Here is a 24,124-nt window from a genome sequence, read left to right on the forward strand (position 1 = left end):
ATGCATTTCTGTTGGCAAGAGCTAAAAGATGAGGAATGACATGAATGGTGGTGACTCAGGGAAAATCCAGTCTTCAGAGTTGTTTTATTTTTGTGACTTCTGTGTGGCCATGACTTGTATGATGTACAATCATGGGAGAAAGATGTTCTATATTCCTGTGAATAAGTAGTAGGTCAGATATTATCTAGGTTTATGTGCCACTGAATGAGAATTTTCTGTGTTAGGACCATTCATGTTGTTACAACCAAAATGTGACATAAGTGTTTCAGTTGTGAACTCCGTTAGAGAGAGTTTTAAAATGTTCCTTTCATTTGGGATTCATGCATAATGTCATAAATATACCATCTACTTACAATCATTTTTAGTTTTTCCTAATGTGAAAATGATTTATTTCTTTTAGCTAAAATGGAAAATGAATTGCTATTCTGTGGGATGGAGAGGGAAGAGCAGTGAAAATAAAGACACATTGTTAAAGCTTAACTCCAAAATGCTTTTGAGCAGTGAGGGACTGAGTAATCAAGGGGACTTGTTTTTGCTAGGTCATAGACCTTCTGCCCCAGTGCAATTCAATATTGAGACAGGTGGGAAATGACAGCATTACAGAGCTGTGCTGCCCTGTGGGGCTCTTCCATTCCTACGTGCTGCCGTAGGAATCATACACCAGCGGATTAAACTGGAGAAGGTCTACCAGATGGGCTTGTCTCAGTATGAACCAGATCATGTGCAGGGCCAGAGCATTCTCCTCACCCACAGACCTGCACCATGGTCATGTCCTCAGCACAGGGAGCCTGAAGGAGGCAAAAGATGGAGACTGCTTCACTGCAGTTGTTCCCAAACATCTGGCTGGTGGTCCTTTGGTCCACAAGAAGTTGTCTGTAGGTGATCTACAGAACCGTATAACAACAAGTAGTAAGAACTCTCTTTTTTTTTCATGTGTCTGTTCTTTTGCTGTCTGTAAGAGTATGGAACTCTGTGTCTAAAAGGGTTCAGGCATCCCTGAGATGCAGTAAACCCCCCTGCTGCTCAGAAGCAACATTCATTGTGTTTTGCCCTTCAACCTGAAAATAACACAGAAAATAGATGTTGTTTTACTTGTATTTTTAGAAGGGTTTAACAAACAGATATAGTCTCTCTAAGGAATGAGGGATACTCAGAGGCAGTATGTATGGCAGAATTCATAAATACCCAACTTCTGTAGCAACCTATCAGGTGAATGAGCATATCCCAAACAGAGGAAACAATGCCAAGGCTTTTCAAGATGCAAAAATTATTTTACCAGTTTAAAATTGAAATTACATAGAATTGAAAGTGCATTGGTCTGGGAAAAAAAAAAAAAAAAAAAGAAAAAAAAAAGCTCTCAATACTCCTGTTTGATTTTCATTAAGAGAAAGTCTCTACTAAAATCCTAAGTCGTTCACATTTAACAATGCTTCTCACTTGTAGCAATAGCAGAGAATTCAAAAATAAATTAATTGTGTACCTGGCTATATGTTTCTGCAGTTAATAGAGTTAGGATTAGAGTTGCAGCCCATGTTTTTCTGTACATCTCTTTAAGGCAGGTAAGGAAAGTATTATTAATACGATTTCATCATTCTTGCATGCTGAATTAGAGGAGAAAAAGAAACAATATTGTAGCGAAAACCATGTTACGCTGCAAAAAAAACCCACCAAAATAAATTTATAGGCTTTATATAGAATCCTACTGAAATTGGTTATTTCAGGAGCTCCAAGTATATTCATTTGATTCTTGTGTTATTCATACACATACATTTTAGTGGCTCAGATCACTAACTGACATATATGGGCATATCTATGCACTTTTAGTAAGGATTTAAATTTTTTCTGTTTCCATGGAGTCAGTTAACACTACGAAAGTCAAGATATAAGTATTTATTTTGTCTCCTAAGTTATGAGGTGTTAGTTATATGGGAGTAGTCTATAGGTACTAGATACCTCTTTAGTACTTTTCAGCTGTCTTAGAATCCATGCTGGGAATGTATTATGGATTTTTCTCTCTGTTCATGCCAACTTTTGGCAGGCATATGTTTAAAAGTTTAAGTTCCCCGATAAGTTCCCTGTGGCCAAGGATCCTTCAGAGAATAGACAGGAGGGATTATACTGCTCTGTTGTGTGGTTTCGTCAAAATGTGAAATCTAGTGGCAGAAGCTGGGGGCTGTTTTCTGCAGGGTCACAGCTGGCTCCACAGCTCGGCCACTCTGGTATCCCCAGCTTAAGCCTGTACATGCCGTGTCAGAGGAGTGACAGGTGAGGGAAGGTAGCACAGCCATCTCTTGTAAAATGTATGAAAACTATTCCTCTTGACACTCGATACGCTGCTTTTAGTTCCTGAGGAAAACAAGCGTCCGCCCGTACGTTCCTGCAAACCTATCCCTTTCAGGAGTTATAAAATACTCATCCAGATGGCACCAAGTGTTTACGCAGAAGCTGAGGCTTAAGTCAGTCACAGACAAAAGTCCCCAAGACTTGCTTACTAAACAGATAGTTGGAATGTTGGCTCCTGGTTCTGGTTAAATTGAGCTGAAGGAGGCTGGCGCACAAGTGTGGCGCGGAGGCAGCCGCGGGAGGAAACCACAGACTCAGGCCCAGGCAGGCTGCTCCGTCACTGCTGGCTCTGCCCTCCCTGAGCAAATATCATCAACAGATTACACAGCTTCCCCCTTGGAGCTTCAGCAGTTACTCACGTAATGCTCAAGTTCACTTTTGGCAATGATGCCTGGGAATTTCACACATTAATTTGATACTGTACTGCAGTTTATACTATAATTATTCAACATTTATACAGAATTTTGAAGAGGAGATGTTTGGTATCCTGGCATTCTTACTGTTATGGTCAGCAGTATATCAGTGATTCTTTCTGAAAATCATGTGCCACTTTTGCTTACTTGTCTCCTCCACATGATGCTTTTCTTTTCTCACACTGAAAAAAATGTCATCTGAATATATATAGTAAATTAATATTACTATTATTTACAGTATTACTGAAGAAGGGGGAACATACCCCTATTAGTGAGCATCTCAACTAATGTAGTCCTCTTCCTTTTCATGTCATGATATAAAGGAGAGCCATTCTAATTAGCTCAAGAAAGAAGAGAGAGAAAATTGTATTTTCATTCTAAATCTCTTGATCTCTTTACATACATTCATGTACATTAAATTTTCTCTACGTGAACTTTTTAATGGAGCTGTATTTGCATCAGATACAGAGATCTTTACCTCATCCTCCTTAAAAAATGCTTTTTAAGTATGGAAGCAGATCCTGTTAAGATTCCCCTCTTAGTGTAATAGAATATGATTTAGCAGTTTCAGTCTTTTAAATCTTCCTTATGCAGCAATACTGATGCTGAATGCACAAGTGAAGACTGATGTCTTAGCCTCAAAGAAAATTTGTTTTTCAAAAAATTGCAGTTGGCTAAAGTGGCCTGAAAGTGATTTATACGTACTTCATTAGAGGAACAATAATGGTCCCATATGCAGTAGACATCCATGTAAAGAATAATTTCAAATTATTCCTCGGGATTTTAAATTACACTTTCTTTGCTTACAATATACATCCATGTCTATTAAAAGTACTAAGTTCATGAAATGTGAACTTCTGTGAAAATACTTTTCCAATTTCCCTTTGAAATTATTGCTTCTGAAGAAAAGTAGTTGTCAAGTTACCAAAGAAAGATGCAGAATGACCAAACCTAAAGCATAATGAGATCAGTGAGGAGCATATTTTCTGTTTTTTTCAGGAATAAATTATCATGAAGAAGTAACTGATCATGTTTTCTGACAGACTGAAATACTTCTGCTAAATGCTGTCTTCCTTCCCACAGAATTAAGTGGCTTGGCAGCAGTTTTAAAAGCAAATTCATAGCATATTCTACTTTGCCCTCTCAAGCAAAACAGCACAATTACTGCAGTAACAGTGACAGGCCAAACATAGGGTACAAATCTTTTGAACTTGCCCACTCAGCTTGCTTCAGTAAGGATGTGAATGAGGCAGGGTCATGTTTGGAAATGCTGAAGATACAGGAATTTGAAATAAGTGGTAGTGTGATTTTCCTTATTAAACAGCAATAGAATAACAAATTAGTCATCTATCTGGGATTTTCCTGTGCTATTTTTCCCATTTTAGCAAAATTTTGTAACAGTATGGTGTGTCTGCGTGCTCTCTGGGTTCCTGTGTGGGTGGTGATAAGCAGTCTTATGGACAAGGAAATGAAGCCATTAGAGTTATATTTTCAGATCTCTCTCTTCCTGACTCTCCTGTTTGGGCCTCTAGGCAGAGAAGCAGGACAGACACAGCAACTAAAAAGCCTTGAAGATACCTGGGAAACCAATGCTGTAGCCATCTTGACTGCAGATAAAGTATTTCTATTTCAGCTCCTTTGATTGCTGAGGATGATCACCAGTCTTACATGAGAGGAAGCTACTCATTTCCCCACAATACAGTGGAAACAGGTCAAAGAGGAAAATCTCAAAATAGTTGGAAGGATGACAGTGGCAGTCATAACCTGCACAGCCTAACTTGTTGCCTGGTTGCCTGGTAACATTTCCAGACAAGTATATGAATTTAAGACTTAATGAACTGCATCTTAATGCATCCTGTCTGGAATGCTGAGGCATTCTTGTATGGGTGCAACTACAGCAGTACTGACTGGACTATGAGCTGCATATTTGGATGTCTGGGGAATACTCTTGAGTCAGTCAGGCTGCACCTCTTTAATGGGATTACATGTTGGGTTATACCAGGAATCTGAAAATCAGTGGGTGATTTTTACCTGGCTGCTGCATTGTGTGATTCTGCACTGCCCTATTTGTGGGCTTTACAGAGGGATCTTTAAATATGTAATTCATCAATGTGGTGACTATTTTTATCCTGGTGAAAACTGTTTGTTGAAGAACTAGGTCAAGCCCCTGCTGTGGAATTTGCCCACCAATTCATAGAACTTCTTTGGATGGAAAAAACCTTTAAGATCAAGTCCAATCATTAACCTAGCGCTGACAAGTGCACCATTCACTTGTAAAAAAAATATCTACTGTTGATTTTGTTTCAGTAGAGCTTTCATTTCAGTTTATAAACATGGACGTGATTTTAGCCCTTCTGTAATAAACAATTTCTGGTAGTTATGTGCTAGTTAATGCACTTTCAACTGGTAGCTTCTGAAACTTAAAACAGCGTAACTGGCTGAATTGTTAACAGATTTTTCTGTCACTTCCAAACACATTTTTCTTCTGCCACCTCAAGTTGAATAATTCTTCTTAGCTTTCATCCTGTTACTTTCCAAAAATATTAACTGCTAAGTATTAAAATGTTAATTCCTACAGATATTTTTCAATGAGATGCAAGATCTTTTAAAATCTTACTTGTTCTGCCGTAACATTTTTAAAATCTGTTGGTTTTCCTCTGTTCCCTAGAATAAGGGAATAAGTTTTGGTGATCATTTTGTTTAAATATTTGTGACCTTGTGTTCCATAGCAAGCTTGCTTTTTCTTTATCTAGCCTCACAACCACCATCTTTTCCCTTGCCAACACTCTCCTTTACAGTTTAACTCTTATAAAAGTATTCACAAGTTTCTGTTCACTGAATTTTTGAGATTTTTTTTTTACAACCCTCTTGTGCCTGCCTGTACATCACATTTTATCTCTTTTCATAGCCATCCTCATTCATCATAATAGATTTTCTAAGTTTCAGATGCACTTGAGCTCATCTCAAGCTTACTGACTCTTTTGCTTCCCCAAGATACCTGGTAAAGTTTGAGATATTTCCGCTTCATGCTCCTTGAGCTCCTTCAGGTGCATAACTCCATAGGGTTTGCCTGATCCATAATAGATACAAGCCCTAAAGACTGCATATGTTACTTCAGTTTGCTTCTTCATGAAGTAGTTAGGATGCCAGCACCTTCCAACCTCAAAGGTGATCTGACAGAGTCAGGAAAATCCTGTGTATGTTAGGCCACCTGTAAGGATGCATTATGTTTTCCTGGCATCTGATGTCACTGAAAAAGCACTTAAATCTCATTTTGCTTTGTGTTATCCCTGTACCTCCTTTTACTCATCACCACACCCATCCTCTTACTGCTGCAGGGCTATCACAGTGAAAATCATAAAATCATAGACTCATTAAGGTTGGGAGGACCTTAAAGATCATCAAATTCCAAGCCCCCTGCCATGAGCGGGGAATCCTACCACTAGATCAGGTTGCACAAAATCTCATCCAACCTGGCCTTAAAAACCTCCAGGGATGGGGCATCAACAACCTCCCTGGGCAACCCATTCCAGGTCCTCACCACGCTTTTAGTGAAGAATTTCTTCCTAATATCTAACCTAAATCTCCCTTCTTTCAGCTTAAAATTACCCCTTGTCCTGTCACTCTTCTCTGATGAAAAGCTCTCTGGGCTCCAGCACACACTGGCAGGTCATGTCAAGCTCCTCATCTGCTACCACCCCCAAGTCTTTCTCCTCAGGGCTGTTCTCCAGCCAGTCTCTCCTCAGCCTGTATATGTGCCTGGGGTTGCCCCAACCCCGGTGCAGGACCCTGCACTTAGCCTTTTTGAACTTCATGAGGTTGGCACTGGCCCACCTGTCCAGCCTGTCAGGGTCCCTCTGGATGGCATCCCTTCCCTCTTGGATGTCAACTACTTCACACAGCTTGGTATCATCAACAAATCTGCTGAGGAGACACTCAATCCCACTGTCCATGCCTCCAACAAAGATGTTAAACAACACTGGTCCCAGTACTGACCCCTGAGGGGCACCACTCGTCACCTTCCTTCATTTGGACATTGAGTCATTGACCACAACTCTCTGGGTGTGGCCATCCAGCCAATCTCTTATCCACCCAGTGGTCCATCTGTCAAATCCGTGCCTTGTCAGTTTGGAGACCAGGATATCATGTGGGACAGTGTCAAACGCCTTACACAAATCCAGGTAGATGACCTCAGTTGCTCTGCCACCATCCACCATCTCTGTAGCCTTGTTGTAGAAGGCCACCAGATTGGTCAGGCATGACTTGCCCTTAGTGAAACCATGTTGGCTGTCACCAATCACCTCTTTATTTTCCATGTGCCTTAGCAGACTTTCTAGGAGGATCTGCTCCATGACCTTGCCAGGCACAGAGGTGAGACTGACCAGCCTGTAATTCCCTGGGTCTTTCTTTTTTCCCATTTTTAAAGATAGGGGCTATGTTCCCTTTATTTCCAATCACCATAGATTTATGCACCTTCAGGTTCTTTAGATGGTCATGAACCTGCTCTACACCTACAGTGGGAGGGATTTACTCTCCCAGTCCTTGCTTTCACCTTCTATGGCCTTTGTTCTGAGGTTGGAGCACTTGCCAGAGAAGACTGAAGCAAAGAAGTCATTGAGGACCTCAACCTTCTCAATATCCTGTGTTGTTACCTCGTCTGTTCCCTTCAGGAGAGGGCATATACTCTCTTTGGATTTCCTTTTCTCCCCAACATACCTAAAGAAGCTTTTCTTATGGTTCTTAACATCCCTGACAAGATTTAAGTTTAGCAGGGATTTGGCTTTCCTAACCTGATCCCTAGCTGCTTGGACAACCTCTCTGTAATCCTCCCAGGATACCTGCCCTAGCTTCTACCCCGTGTGTTTCCTTTAGTGCATAATGAATCATTTTATTTGCTTTAGATGTTGTTAACTGATGGAGACAGTACATGTAAAATAGGTTGCCTTCTGACACAAGCATTTTGTTTCTCTGTCCCTTTCTCTGTCTGCAGTGGTGGGGTTTTTTGGTGCGGGTTGTCTGGCTGCTGCACCATATATGTTTTGAGGGATCTTTGGAGAGATCTCTCTAAAGGGAAATATCCAGAAGTTAAATAGAGATAAGACCAAAGTAGATACTTTAATCTGCTTTCCTACAAATATGTCCTTTTCTGTGCTAAACTGTTACCAGTTTATTGCCAAGTTTTATAGATCTAACAGGGGATGTTTTATTCATCCCTTTGGAGAGATTTCACTATTGAGCAGCTTTCTTTTTATTCCTCCTGCAGATTTTTTCTTCAGGGTTTTTTTTTTCAGGATCTCATTCAGTGAATGCTGAATAGGGACAGCATTGCAAAGTCATTACAGTTGCCAAGTTATTGCAGTTAGTTAACATGGCCCATGATCCCACTGAAGTTAGTGTGAACTTTTACCTCAGCTTCAATGTCAGGATGTGGCTCCTTGTACAGGGTAGTCCTCTCTGCCTAGTTACCAATTGTAAGCTGCTCTCCTCCCTTTCCTTGAAGATAAACCTCCTTATCTGGTTCCTTTTTCTTGATAATAACATTGCAGAGAGAAGAAAAAGACTAAAAGTAGGTCTAGGACAAAAATGTTGGCTATTAATTATCATTATTGTGCAGTTACATTCTCGTGTATTTCTTGCGTCCTTGGAGCCTTATTGTACAGATATGTGAGGCTAAGTATTTCTTCCTCCATAAAACAGACATTACAAGTTTCCATCTCATTCCCCTGCAAAAGTTGAGATTAGAAATGAAATATGAACAAAACAAAACTCCACCCATTCTTGAATTCCCAGAATTTCTCTACAAAGCTAGAATATTGCTAACAGAAGGATAGACAGAATTATCTGTAAATGCCACACTACCTCAAGGAAAAAGGAGAGAAGGTTTAAAGAGCTCATACTCAGATACTGCTTTATGGGTTTTTGCATATACAAGCTCCATAACTCCACTGTAATCAACTTTCTATGATTTATTTGCTGGACACAACATTGACATACACCTTGTAGGTCCATAAACTTATAGGAAAAGATGGAAATGGTGTGCATCACTTGTGTAAAAGATCCTAAACCTCATCTTGTTTACATTATAAACTGAAGTGAAAGGAGAAATAACCTATAGTTAACAATGTCTGATGTACTCTTCTAGCTTCAGTGACTGAAAATAAAGAAGCAATAAGAATAGAAAAACTCTTAAAATTACACCTTTTATTTAAAGTTTAGGTCAGATCTCAGTCTAATTGACTTAAAGCATCACTTGAAGATATATGACCTGGCAGCTTTGGCAAGCCCACTTTCTCAAGTTTATCTTGGGAGTCAGGGATCATAAATGAACTTCTAAAATTAATTTCTGGAATCTGGAATTTTTTTAAAACAGGACTCTTAGAGGTCCTCAGTTTACCTTACTGGGGCAATAAATATGCATAGCTGATTCTAAATAAGGTGTTCTTAATTTTACCAGATATGACTCAAGCAGAAGCAATACCTGAGTCTGAGTAATTTAAATGGTAAAAAAATTAATATTTTAATATTTCAAACTCTTAAATAAACTAAATGTAACTCTTTAATTTTGTGCTACCTTGTAAGAATATGCAAGATTGCATTCAAGACTTTTTTATTATATAAAGTAAACTTGTTCAGTGCTCTTTGCTGTTTACATTGAAACTCATTTCACATTTCTGGTTACTAGAATGGAAATTGGGTAGCTTCCTTGAAGTTATGTTTTTTTAAAAAATGTGATCCAAGGTGACTCATAAAGTAAAAGGGGTGGGAGCACTGTTGTAAGATCAGAGCTGTTATTTGAAGCCTTTATGGTTATATCATACATTAATCAGATATAAAATTCAAACCTAAAAGCCTCAGAAATTGTCTGTGATTCTGTGACTGCAAAGGCAGATCCTTGCATTGAGTTGAGGAGAAAGACCCAGAAGTCAAGGGTATATTCAAAACATTCAAAGCTTCTGTGCAAGCTCAGGGGAGAGTGTGAGAGAAAAGTGGCTGTGAAGGGTTTTGAAAAGCTGAACCAGGCACACAGAGGAAATTGCACAGGGCTGGTCCTCACAATACAGTGAGCGTAAGGCTTTCTGCTATATTTAGTCCCCTTTCCCACCACTCCCTTCCCTTCCACCCCCTGACCCCCCCTCCCTTTAGTTCCTATAGTTGAATTTGTGTTGTAGAGCAAGTTGTCATTCATTTAATACAACTTTTATGTTATTTTTTTCTTATGGCATCTTAATGAGACAAACCACTTTTCATATAAAACTGTAGTTAATATAACTGCTAAAGTAGTGCTGACTTACCTCTACTTTTCCAAATTATTTAATCCTTTATAGGGAGGAATGTGATTAATAATTATTGTTTGCGTTTTTTCTCACACCTAAATATAACCTTATCCTGAAAGAAGGTATTATACCTAACCTATTTTTATTGTTAGAAATAAGTGCTTTCTCTTGATATCTGGCTCTTTGAGTTAGTCTTGCTTCTACAGAATAAAGCAGGATGAGAATAACAATGAATGTTTTACATGTTTAATGTTTGTATTTTCAGGGTTTGCCAGGGCTGGAGGGTCCTCAGGGTCCACCTGGCACAGAAGGTCAAAGGGTGAGTAAACTTGGTGAACAACTGGTGAGTGTGCTGACTGACCCTGATATTTGACTTCTCTCTAAGCACTAATAAAAAATGGAAAGGTAGCAGCTGAGTATGAAGTATGCTGACTAGAAACTGAGCTTTGGCATTTGAGGTTTCTCTTCACTTGAAGGAGATTTAACAATTTCAACCATCTAAAGTGTTTTCAATAACTGGTAGCACAGATGTAGGCCTCAAAGATTTGTTTTCTATTGTTTTTTAAGTTACAAAAATAGGACTAAATTTCATGTAAGTTGAACATGAAAATTCAAAAGCTGAGGTTGTTTAAATTTCAAAGTAAGGATTGAGAACCCGTTCAGGAAAAGTCAACATAGGAAGGCAGAATCAAAAGTTGTGGTGAATATGCTATTAAAGATTTTATAATTATTCTGACTCTTACTGTTAAGCAATTAAATATTCAGGATACTGAAAAGCTATGGATATCTGGCTTTAGCATATTTTAGTGTGTTTTTCTGTGGACTGTTAAATCTGTGGAAACACACAGTTTGTTAGTTCTTCTTGAGAAGCAGTTATGACTGTTTTAGAGACATCACTCTTTGATGAACTTAGCTGCTTGAGGCAAAGATTCAGAGATAGCACATGATATTATATATAATGGTGGAATTATTTATTTATTTTTTTTAATTCCCCAGCCGTTTTGCAGTGGTAATGAGGGGGTTGATACATGTATCATGGCCGTGTCCTATTCATGCATAAAATCGATCTGCTGTCTCACTCCAGTATCTATAAAAACAGGGGTGCTGATTATTTTATAATCTCGGCGATGCATCCAGTTGCCTTCAGCTGAACAACAGCAACAGCAGACTCGAAAACTTCAGCATCTGTCTTTATCTTTTACCAGTGAGATGCTCACAATATTCTTTCTGCTGGCTACCCCCTCCCAAGCATTAATAATATAGTTTGCAGTCTTAATTCAATTTTCATTTGCATTTGCGTTTCCAATACATTTAATTACACAGTAACTTATTGTTTGTAACAAGATCTCTGCTCTGGTTGATGACAACCAGGACACTGTACATCTAATGGCTATTAAATATTCCTTTTTATTTAATTATAGATGTCATGTTCCTCTATTATACTTCTAGCAGGATCTCCAAATCTTTCACATTAAATTAAGTTATTGGTTTTGTCATGGATTGTCTTGTGAAGATTAAAGCATAATATTGACTGTGTAACCAACTGATTATTTTCCTTCCACATATTGTTCACATCTAAAGGTGATATTGCACCCATTTTGCAGAAATTGTAACATATTAGAAAAAAATAAAACAACTACTCCAAAACATTTAAAAGTATCTATTTCATTTTGATGTCATACTTTAAGAACCTGATAGACTTATTTTTTTAGGATCTCAGTTTGCATCATACTTGTAATTTTCCAAGTTTTAATTCCCACTTACCTCAGCATTTTTGAAACCTAGGCTTAGAATAACAAGGAGCTGAGAGGAGAATTATTGTGTAAGATAGAGTTCTCTGAACACATATTCAAATAAAATCTAAGGAACTGAGGAAAATGAACAGCATTAATAGTGGTATTGTCAAAACTCCAAGAATGCCTAAAAGACTCATGTTAGAGCTGGTGACTTAGGTAAGCAACACTATACTATGAGATAGAAAGGGAAAAATAAAAGCCATGCAGTGGATTTTTCCCTTTTTGAACTGGCCTGAGACATGCATTTTCATGTTCAGCATCTTGTAAGTGGGATTTTGCTGTATGATCCAATATCTGAGTTTAATATGAGAACTACTAAGAGATACCAAAAGTGGCAACCTGTCCTAGTGTGGGTACTCATCTCCCTATGTTGACTATAGAGGGAACCGAGGACAAATGTATCCCTATCCCATTTTAAGAAGAAATATTCTGGGTAGTAGTATTTCTTTCATCTCATAGGACTAATCTCCATCATAAAATACATACTAATATATATATGTATATATATATGTATGTATGTATGTATTAAAGAAAAAGAATAAATAGATATACTAATATAGTTATAATAATTGGAAGTAGTGCAGTCATGGAGAACTAGTGCACTGCTACATAAAAATTGGATTATTATGCATATTGCTTCTTTCAGACTTCTGTACTAGCAAAATGCATGAATTTTTTTTTTCTGAATAAATAAGCATATTAATAATTCAGCATTTAAGAAGTGTGTTGGTTGCCTTTATAGGAGCAACTGCATTAGTTCCCATTCTTTCTCCACTTGTTGTGACACATTTTCCTTTCATCTCTTTTGTTATGTCTTCTCATTCAGCACAAGGCTGGCTTAGCAGAAGAGAGCAATTTTTATGAGCAATGAGTTGTACTAATTATGATCTTCAGACTTAAATAGCTTATTTCCTTTGCAGAACAATAGAGGAGGAGGAGCAGAGCTGTGACCTGAAGTGAAGCAATGGGGTTTTTGTTTACTACTGTGCTTCTGTATCTACACAAAAGAAACTACTTAGCATTTACTATAGCTCTACCATAAAAAAGATTCAGTGATTTATCATACCTAGTGCATCCATATTTAGGGTGTTACTTAGAAGAGGAAAATAATGGTTATGGCAGAAGAAATAGTGGCTACATGGTAATCTGGCCATAAGTAGAGACCATGCAGTGAACTCATTTCTGATTCTTCAACCAACCCAAGACACATATAATGCTCGTTTAAAGGTCCTTTAAGTTGTGATAATGTTTTGAGTGAATTTAGTTAAATTTTGTATGTTGATGTACAGCCCTTCTTTCTCCTCTTGTCATGGTACCCACTTCCATTCATATGTGTTAGTCAGCATTGTTTTCCTGTGGTGCAAACCTTTCCTGTTCCTAAAAAAAAAAAAAGAAAAAAGAAAAAAAGACCAGGGTTCCTCCTTGCTCTGACACTGGTGACTAGCATCATGGTTTAGGTTTGTTATCTTTTGTGAAGTGGTGTATGTTAGACATGAGTCCTTACTAAGTAGGAGCCTTTGGTTTTAATGCGCGTCACTGAGAGAAGTGGTCCAGTAGAGACAGCAACTCATTCCCTTTTCTTCATTCCTATATGAGAGACACTAGACCATTCTGTGGGAATTACCTTCATACATAATTTTTCAGTGTCCCTCTTGTTGGCTTCAAGCATTCAGAGCAGCATGTTACTGCTGCAATAATACGACAGCATTGCAGCAGTGCTCAGAATGACATCAGGAGCTTTGGAAGGTAATGAGATGTTACTCAGAGAAGTCCCTGGTCCAATATTACTGATCAGCAAAAACCAGAAATATTGGGTGCTAAACTAGCATTGTGTGGAATTTAAACCACAGTGGACAACTATGCCATCTTTCTGGTTTCCTGCTTTTTGCAGGACTTTATGATTTCTCTCAAAATTCCTGCATTTTAGCTAAGTATACCTTTCACAAAAAAAGAGTTTCCACCTGAAAGACATCAACAACAGAAACTTAATGTCTCATTATTTATATATTTTTTTTGTGCAATTGTTTGTTGTCAATCCCACATTTCAAAATATGTTGTTTCTTTCACATTTGAGCATGTAGTTTCAGCCTCCAACAATTGTTTGGCGGGGTTTTATGTCTGCTTTACATTTAAGAGTTATGTAAAGGGGTTTTTTATCTGTAAGCAATTCACCATTCCATTGAGAAAGTTCAACTAAGATCCTTCAGCTTCCCATGTAAGGAATTTTCTTCAATCTTCAAATAATTTTGTCATGTTGTACTTTTTTCAAAGTGTCTAGTAAATTCAGACTACATGGAGTTTTCCAGACTCTACCTTCACTATCTTAAATGCCATAAAGTTAATTTATATTTCCAAAATATAATTCCAAAGCTTTTGGAAATTATTTTTTTATTTAGGTTTGATATCTTAGTAGGAGGAATATTTCTTGAACTTGATGCATTTTTTATAAATACTGTTTCTTTTCATAAATCCAAATTCCAAAAATTCTCCTAACATGAAGCATCAAAGCAACTTTGTTAGACACCCATCCTGTGAAATCTAGAAATGCTTATTTTTCACTCAGGCTTAGCATGCATTTGACACAACAGTTTCTGAAGCAGTTTCTTATTTTGTGAGTTATTGATGCCCTGTTGAGCTTCTGAGCACTCTTTCTGGGATTTGGGAACTTCTGGAATCCTCTTAGGAGACAGAGGTTTCCTGCTGCTGCCAGGTAGGGCTAAGGTAAGGGTAGCTCTAGCAGCTTCTAATGAAATCCATCAGCTGTTCTTTATCAAAGGGTTGCTGCAGCTTTTGTTCTAGCTGAGCCCTGATTAGGGAGGGCTGAATGCCCTTTTAGCCCATGCCAGGAAAAGGGCTGTGTAACAGCCAGGAGTTGCAGCAGTTTGTGCAGCAATAACAAAAGCAGCTAATAGGTGTGCAGCAGTTTGCACAGCAGTTCATGCAGAAGGGCACAAAGAAGAGCATATCAAATCTTCTCTGTCAAGCATATTCATCCTTAAAGATGTCATAAGACACAGGACCCAGGTGCTTCTGAAATAACTGTCTATTTGCTGTCAGACTCTTGCACCCTGGCAACCTCAGATGGAAGATACAGACAGCTCTGTAAGTCACAGATCCTGAGAGGTTCCATCCACAAGTGCAGAGGGAGCTGGGTGATGTCATTGCAAGGCCACTCTTGATTATCTTTGAATGGTCCCAGTGACTAGGATAGATTTCTGAAGACTGGAAGACAGGAAATATGACTTCTGTCTTCAAGAAGGAAGATCCAGGGAACTACAGGTGGTTACCTTCACCTCAATCCTTGGGAATGTTATAGAGGAAATCCTCCTGTAAAATATTTCTCAACACATGAAGGTAAAGAAAGTGATCAGGATAGTCTGCATGGATTTCTGAAGAGGAAATTATGCTTGACAGACTGCAGTGACTTCTACAATGAGGTGACCAGCTTGGTGGATGAGAGGTGAGCAGTAGATATGGTTGACTGCAAACTTAGCAAAGCCTTTTATACTATCTCCCATAATTTCATTTTGGCAACTTCTTATGCAAGCTGGCAAAGTACAGGTTAGATAAGTGGACAGTAAGATGGATAGAAAACCAGCTGAACAAATGAGCTCAGAGGGTTGTGAACAGTGACCCAAAGTCCTGTTGGAGACAAGTTGCTAGTGGTGTACCCCGGGACTCAGTACTGCAGCCAGTACTGTCCAGCATCTTCATTAATTATTTGAACAATGGGGCAGAACATAGCAGAGAACTGGAGCAAGAGGAATCATGTAAAGATCAACAAGGGCAAATACAAAATCTTGCATCGGGGGAGGAATAACCCCAGGTATCAGGATACACTGCAAGCAAACTATCTGGGAAGAAGCTTTGTGAAGAAGAAGCTGCTGGACAATAAGATGACCATGAGCCAACAATGCATCCATGTGGCAAAAAAAGGCCACCAATATGCTGGGCTGCACTTGGAAGAGCCTTTCCAGAAGATATGGGGAGATACCTTTCCCCTTTGCTCAGCACTGGTGGGACTCAAGACTTGTGGACTTAGTGAAGTGAGTCTAGCACAGGGCCACAAAGCAGATTAAAGGGACTAGAGCACCTTTCATAAAGAAAAAGACCGAGAGTTGAGACTGTTCAGCATGGAAAAGAGAAGGCTCAAGGGGAATCTCATCAGTGTATATAAACACCTGATGTGAGGGAATGAAGAAGAGGGAGCCGGATTATCCTTAGTAGTACACAGAGATAGGTCAAGAGGCAACAGGCACAAATTAACAAACAGGAAATTCCATCTGAACAGAAGAAAACACTATTTTATTATTATTAATTTATTTTATTGTGAGTCTGGTCAAATACTGATACAGGTTGCCCAGAGAGCTTGCATAGTCCCTCTCTATGGAGAGAGCTGACTATACACAGTGGTGGACAATTGATCTTTTCTTGAGGAGGAGAATTGTACTAGATGATCTCAAGAGATCCCTTTAGCCACAATTCTGTGGTTATTATCTAACTGGCTCCAGTGTATTCTCAGCACATCTGCCAACAACTTCATTTTTATGGCTTAATCAGATTTTTAAAAATGTTTTGTGTGTATATACACAGACTAGTTCTCCACCATGGTGGTTTCCCTGGCTCCAGTGATGAATTCAGTTCAAACATTTCCAAATCTTTCTACAATATCACAGCCTTATTCTGGACTCTGTATTCCTTAGGAAGTTGCAGGTGTCTTGAAGTAAACATTTTTGAAGCAACTTCCTTATTTCTAAATGCTGTGTTTATGATACCAAATACTTCACTTAAGAGGGAGGTTACTTTAGCATTATCTTAGCAATGAATTAAACACCTCATAAAACTGAGAGTCTTTTGGGTTGTCATATCTAGAATTTCACCACTGATTTCAGTAAAATTATATGTTGGAGTGACCCAGTGAAATTGCAGTACTCGCATCAGTTTATTCTCTGAGTTTTCAAACTTTTCTAATCAAGCATGAATAAAATTATTATGACACAGTGGAAAATCTTCCTAAGTAAATAAATGGGTGAGGAGATTTTCATAACATAATAATTTAGAGTGACATCAAAATTTATTTAAATTCAGATTGCACTTATCTGGTTTATAGAACTTAAATATTTCTTTGACATAATTTGTTTTCTAGCTCAGTGAGTAAACATTGTACTCAACCAAATGTAAAAAATGCTTTACAGAGCAATGATAATTATTGCGGAGTAGGTCAGACTCCTGGCACAGAGCAAACAGTATTTTTCACAGCTACAGCTCTGGAGTTTTGGAATCCTTTAAACTTCTCAGTCCTTCCTGACTTTGATGTCAGTTGTTTTTTATTATGTAAAACTCTAGTCTGATTTTTATCTTTATGGTGGAGCACTCTAAGTTCCTTTGCTCAGGTATTTAACAGTCTAAAAATGGTTAATGTAAAAGAGAGAGATAATATTAAGTTTTTCTATCAGAATGTCTCTACCCTAAAAACAAAGTAAAAAATCAGTAAGGTAGGATACAGCTTAAAAAAAACCAAACCAACCAAACAAAACAAAACACCCTTGCCATTTAAAAATAGGATTGATCACTTTCTAATTTCTTTATCATTTTCCATTGAAGTAATTAAAATCTAGTTTTCAATGGGATAGCATAAATTATTCTACTTCTAAGATCTTAGAATTTTCAGACTCCCAAATACTTTATTATCAATGTTTCTTTTAATGTCTCTTAGCAAAAGTGTTAGCAATGTGAGACAGTAGGAAAGTATTTCTTATTGTTAAAACTTAAGGTGTTCATTATAAAAATATCTAAACATAGTTGAAAGTATTTCTACAAGTGATTTTAATTAAAAATACATTTTGTGAATACACTTGAAAAATCATGGTGGATTTTTTTTAGAGATTTATTGGCAGCACAGATTATGGTATTTCACTGCTTGGCACTGCCAGGCCTGTTTAAGGATATGAATAATATTATATGCATATGAATAATATTATATAGTATAGGTAGGCACTCTCTTTTAGCACTTTACTAATACCAAAATTAATCATAGAACACCGGGTTGGAAGGGAGCTCAAAGATCATCTGGTCCAACCTTTCTTGGCAAAAACACCATCTAGACAAGATGGCCCAATATCCTGTCCAGCTGAATCTTGAAGTGTCCAATGTTGAGGATGAAACTAGAGTTTATTTGAAATAATTCCTACAATTAAAAAGCCCAGGTTCAGTGCAGAAATTCTGCATTAGCAAGGAGCTCTCAAGTGATTTCTCTTCTGAAATGGGGGATTACAATGTGTGCTCTGTTCTTCTGTGAGCCACGTTTCTGCAAAAGGCTTTAGTGTGATATGAGGGGCAGACTTTCACTTATTTTCTACAAAGGGCTTAATGTCTTGCCTTCTGGCATTATTTTCTTTGAGTTCATTCAGGTTTAACATTTAATACAGAGGTTAATTTGCAATACACTAGTTACCATAGTTCATCTTCAAGGCCAAGGTTAAAAGGATTGAAGAAGGAATTGTATATTCAAGTCCTAATGCTCTAGTTAAATTACTGTAGCTAAAAAGCTTTCAATGACCCCAACAGAGATTTCCAATTTAGGAAAGAGAATATCCAAACTGTAAGATTTCTAAGGATTAAAAGAAAAGAACAACTTGTGCAATTGTGACATTACCAAAGTTAATGACAAAACTCCTACTGACAGCAGTTGTGCAGTCAGGTGGTTAAATGTCAGAACCCTCTCTGAATATTCCCAAATTTTTTGAATGCACAATGGAAAAATAATTACTGCATTTGACTGTGTATTTGTTGTAGATTTCTAATTTTCACTTTGTGAACTATCAAATAGTGGATTGGGATCCTGGAGAAGTTTCTCCTGTCCCACAACTGATCAGTAACTGGGTTTGATGGGTGATTGCTCTGACTGTTGTGATTAATCCTAATCTTCTGTTTCCAATTAGCTTTTGAAGTGGCTTCCTTACTGATACTATCATACTATCATGATACTATCACATGTCTGCCTTCATTCCCCTAAATGACAGTATGGGAAGCTTTTTCTGATATACCATGGAACAGAGGACTTCCACCAGTTTTGGGCTAGGTTTCCCCTTGGCTAGAGTTGGTTAGAGCTCTGCAAGCTCCAAGTGAGCAGCCAGGAGCACCAGGTTGTGGCTAGAGACAGAGAGGGGAAACTGTCAAATTTCTATGGACTCAGCATATCAGCTTAGAGGACTGAAACCAAGGAAAGCCTCTTTGCTCTGCTCTGAATTAGCATAGGGACTGGGGCTTGTCTCACTGCTGAATCACAACTTTGGGTGCCTGGAGAAAAAGTCTATTAACTGCCCAGAGTTCCACTCACATGGCTGTGTTTAGGTGCCCAAAGGGCTGGCAGGGTGTCTCTGCTCTAACACAAGGGTCTTTGCTTCCCACTTACCTCCTGCTCCAGGTGTATCTATTCCTTTGTCAGTCTGGTTTTAAGGACTATTCAAGAGAATCTTAGTTTAGCTTGGCAGATGAGTTACATAAGCTTCATTAATCTTGCATGACAAGTGCAGTAGTTAAAACTTGAAAGCCCAGCTTCCTACTTCCTCTAGAACTAGTTCCTGTTTTGAAGTGTGATGAGGTGTTTGAGGAACCCCTGATTAGCAGCTTCCCTTGAAAATTCACATGGCACATTCTAAGAGCTTTTCCCTTCATTATCAAGTATGGGTTCTTTAAATTATAAATTTCATAAATCATGTCAGCATTCCTACATAGCTCTGCTTGATTTTATCCTAAAACAATCCATAGATTACTTTTAGACATTAATATTGGTGATGTTACTCTTCAGTTGTTGGAGACATGCAAATAAATGGATGCAACATGATAATAGATTTTTAATTCTTGCACTGTGTGTTGGACCTGCAGCAGTGCCCAGGGGCACCAGTATGAATCAGAGCACAAGCTTATGGAAGGTTGCACAGAGCCTCTCTTCTGCACAGCTTTCTGTCTACTCTAAGGCAAAGCTCATCATGTCATTTTGAGTATCAGAAAGAGTGAAGGAAGAGAGGAGTAAATTGCGCAGTTGACCACATATTTCAGCTTGACACCCAGCTGCTGTTTGCTGAAGCATAGAATTTCTTCTTTCCTTTTTTTTTTTTTTTTTTTTTTTAATATTTTATCTTTATTATCCCTCACTGAGCAGTTATGTGAATTATTTGTGTGTATTGTAGCTGAAACTTGTCTGATGGAAAGAGGGAAGTAGCCAACTGTCCAAAACGGTTGAGGGCAAGCACAGACATTTGGTGAGTCAAGAGAACAGGATACAGTATCATAACACTTAGACAACTTACCACCTCAATTGCCAACAAAAATACATGCAGCACAATAGAAATAACCAGTAACTGTTTTGGTAATTTGTTTTCTTTAGGTGTTAATCGAAGCAGCAGTAGACAATTAGTTGACACCACTTGTCTTTTTTAAGTTAGTGTAAGTGATATTGCATTTTTTATTTAGGTAAAGGAAGTATGTGGTGCCTGGAACATGTATTTATATTTTGAATGGTTTTATAACCTCAACATTTGCTCATTGAACTCAACTAAATAAAGGTAATATGCCTCCTGTGCTGGCTGCCTGCCCCATGCCCAGTGGTATGGCAGAGAGTACAGCTCCCACAGGGTTGCCAAGATGCATTTCTGAGCAGGAGATGGGAACTGTGACTCTCTGCTAAACCCACTCTACAAACCAGAGAGGCCACGGAGATGGTTTTCACTTCTTCTTTTCTGCCAGAAGGAAGACTCAGAATCTAACTGTAAATATTTAGTCACAGTCTGGCTCATGGTCTGCTCAAGGCAAGGCCCTAGTAGCTTATCAAAAACATTCTTCTAATTGTTTTAATTATCTTAAATAAAAACATAAACTACTTTACTTACACAGGTATTATACTATATATTTATTTTATTTTTTCCATACTGATGCTGGGAAGTCATAGAGAAGCAGGAGTCCTGATGAGTAGGTGAAGTTGTGTTTGTTCTTAACATTTTAATCTCTGTACCTAAAAGACACTACTGAAAGGTGGTCACCTCATACTTCTTTCTGTTAAAATTATAATTTCAGACAGTTTGGAAGGGTTCTTGTAGGAAAAAAAAAAATAATAAAAAAGTCCTCTAGAAAAAGGTGATGCTTCTTACTGGTTTGTGTGGTTGTTCTACAGGTTTTTGTACACATGGCACATAATATACTATCTAATAATATAATGATTGGATAAAAGGTAGGGCAGTTGTTTATTCTATGTTTCACTGGATAGCTGTTCAGGTAATTACTAAATAACAGTGAAAAAATACTCCCAATTTTCCTTTTTTTCCTCTCTTTTTTTTTTTTTTTTTTTTTTTTCCTTAATATTCTGAAAGTTTGTCAGGTTTTAACTTTGTGATATGTCATAAATCACATTTTACGTCATCTTGTAAATAGAGATGAAATTGCCTTCCCAACATATTCCATGTTTTCCTGTGTAATTAACACCTTGTTCACAGTTGTGTCTGCCAGTCAAAGCCTTGCCTTCTTCTCCCTGACACTTCCTTGATACTTTGTTTAGACTGCTGTGATTTTAAGTGTCAGCCTCAGGATACTTTAAATAAGTCCAAACAGGAAAAGGAAGGTGCTTCAAGAAGTCAAGGATATAGATCATTATAATGCAGAGGGACTATTTTAAAAGTATGAAGCAATTTATGTTTGTTTATTACTTGCACCATTACCTCTCAATTTGTTTTTCATACTTTCAAAGGAAAGTTTACTTCTTTTTATAGAAGTCAGGAAATGTTAGTTTCCATGTGTATTACTGAAGAAGAAACCAGTCCAAAACTCTAGTTCTAGCTAACAACAGCCTCTTTTTTCTTGTGCATGTGTGCCTTTCCCAGGACTGTGCCTTCTGTCAGGCCAGGCAAGCTACTCTGTTGCCCAGTGAACTGAAAAAAATGAACTGAAGAAAGTCAGAAACAGCTCCACTTTTTTTGTGGGCTATCCTCAGCCTTCATCAGTTCCCAGCTCTGGGTCATCACAGGGCTGCCTGGTCAGTGAAACCATGACATGCTGGGGGTGGGTGATGAGAGGCAGGGTACCCTTGAGTCCAGTATAGGTACCTAGTACCATATTTTGGTTCTGAAAATTCACCCTGAGATGCCCCAGTTAAGGCTCTGCACGTGCAAGTACTGGCAGGATTAAGCAGCTCAGCACATAACATATGTCTCAGCTAGTTAATACCCAGGAATTTGGCACTCCAAATATGCTGAGGTAGTGTGGCTTCTTTCCTGCTGCCCTTAAAACACACCAATTGACTGAGGACCTTCATAAAACCATGGTGGCAGCATTCACATTACGTGGTGTCGCCCAGTGGATGGCACATGTCCCCACAACCTTTGTTCAGTTCTTTCTTCAGTTTTAAGGTCTCCAGATCCCTACCTCCTGCTTTTCAGGGGAGTCCCTCGCATCTAGGCAAGAGGTTACCCTGGTGAGTTGCAGGGTATAAAGTGGAGGGATGTTCCACCCTTACTGTCATCAGCTTGTTTCCCCTCAGCATAGATCAAGATTAACAAGAGGCAGAGTGTGAGGGTGGTTTCCTACAGATCAAGGCTCTCACCTGTAAAGAGTGAAGCTGACATGTCACTCTCTCTTCCTTACATTAGTTCTGCAGTTTGTGTGAGATCACCATTTAATAAAACACAGAAGCAGGCTTAGAAGCAGGGAACATGGCTTGCAGAAATACCCCCACGTGTTAATTGTGAGCTGTCAACAAGCATTTTAATTTTTTAACTTCTTAAGCTGAGTTTTCACCAGTACATCTCCCTAATGCTTTTTGTTAATTTATGTTTGCCATGTGCAAGGGAAAAGTTTAGTCTTTATGAATATTTTTTTCTTTACTATCACGCCTAGATGTTTGTTGTTCTTAGATGTTGTTTCTAAAAAATGGGCATCAGATTTCAGCTTGGCAACAAAGATGTAAATAACCGTAAATTACCTCTATTTTTATGTTGGTCTTCCTAAAAAAAAAATAAAAAAAATAAAAAAATAAAAATGTGTGAAGACAGCAGTTGTTCAGTAGAGTTCTGTACTAAAAAACTGTAATAATTACATGTGCATGGTTTATAAACTACAAATGGAAAGTCTCACATTAACTTAAGCAGACTTTTATGGAGCTTAAGCTTTAATGTAAATTATGTTGCATATGCACTATATACACAAATGGTAGTAATTGCATGAGGAAGGTGAAATGTTTTGAAAATAAATCTCTGAGTTTTCTGCTTATTCTTACATCCTGGAGAAGAAGGGTATGGGTGTTTACTAATTAAGTTATATTGTACTTATGTACTTACTGTGCAAGTCAGGGTGACAAGTGCAGCACAGTTTAACATCCCAAGCTCTGCTATATTCAGATAAAATACAATTTCTTTGCATCTTATCAAGATGCTTTTTTTATAGCCCTATCAATGTGCACTCACATTTGAGGCATAGTTTTAAAATGTGATAGTAAATGTTACAGTGATGCAAATATACTGTTCATCATAATTATTTAATACAATCCTAAAATTACTAGACATAAATAGCAGTCCTGTGACTGATACAGACCATTCTTTTGGATAGTTTTTGAACTTTTTGATAATAAGTAAGGCAATAAATCTTAAACAAAGTTTATTCCAAATCAGTTACTAGCTGTAACATTTATAAATGTCTCTTATTCTGTTTTTGATTCCAGGGAAGAAGAGGCAAACCAGGCCTTCCAGGAAAACCAGGGCCACCAGGACCTCCTGTGAGTAATTAAGGAGAATAGGAAATTTTCACTCTGTCTTGCAATAGTGAACTTTGTTAGCATTTTTATAGCAGTTTACCTGATCATAATTATGGTTGAAAACAACTGATTTGCATTTACTCTGCTGCATCTAACAGCTACTTCCCCAGCTTTTTGATACAGCAATGATAAAAGGATGGGGTCCACTAACATGAGAGACTGCACAGGAGGGAAAGTACAAAATGCAAACTTCAGCAAAGGCAGCAGAAATTGTCTGGCATTTCAAAGAAAGACTGGTCATGTATGCTAAAAGTGAATACTGTGCATTCATTCACTTTGAAATATGTGTGATGCTCTGTAGAAGATAGGATAATTTCTGTCTCAGAGGGGTAATTTGAAAGATGAAGGACTGTGTGAAGCATGTGCCAACTGTCTGAATGGTGGGAAGGATTATATTCAGCACTGACATGAGCACTCAGCTGTAGTTCAAATGAGTTTACTGAAGAATTAAAAAGATTAAGAAATACATGACTATGGAGGGATTTGTAATACAAAGCA

General features: G+C 38.0%; 1 protein-coding gene across 1 annotated transcript in view; it reads left to right on the top strand.

Moving 5' to 3' along the window:
• COL19A1 (collagen, type XIX, alpha 1) overlaps nt 1-24,124 on the top strand; it is a 207,236-nt gene that overhangs the window by 119,407 nt on the left and 63,705 nt on the right. Inside the window, exons 11-12 of the mRNA XM_010003471.1 lie at nt 10,296-10,373; nt 23,534-23,587. Of these exons, the coding sequence (XP_010001773.1) occupies nt 10,296-10,373; nt 23,534-23,587 (132 nt within the window). The remainder of the gene's footprint in view (nt 1-10,295; nt 10,374-23,533; nt 23,588-24,124) is intronic.

This window comes from Chaetura pelagica, unplaced genomic scaffold (genome assembly GCF_000747805.2).
Source record: "Chaetura pelagica isolate M959 unplaced genomic scaffold, ChaPel_1.0 scaffold150, whole genome shotgun sequence".
Lineage (NCBI taxonomy): Eukaryota > Metazoa > Chordata > Aves > Apodiformes > Apodidae > Chaetura > Chaetura pelagica.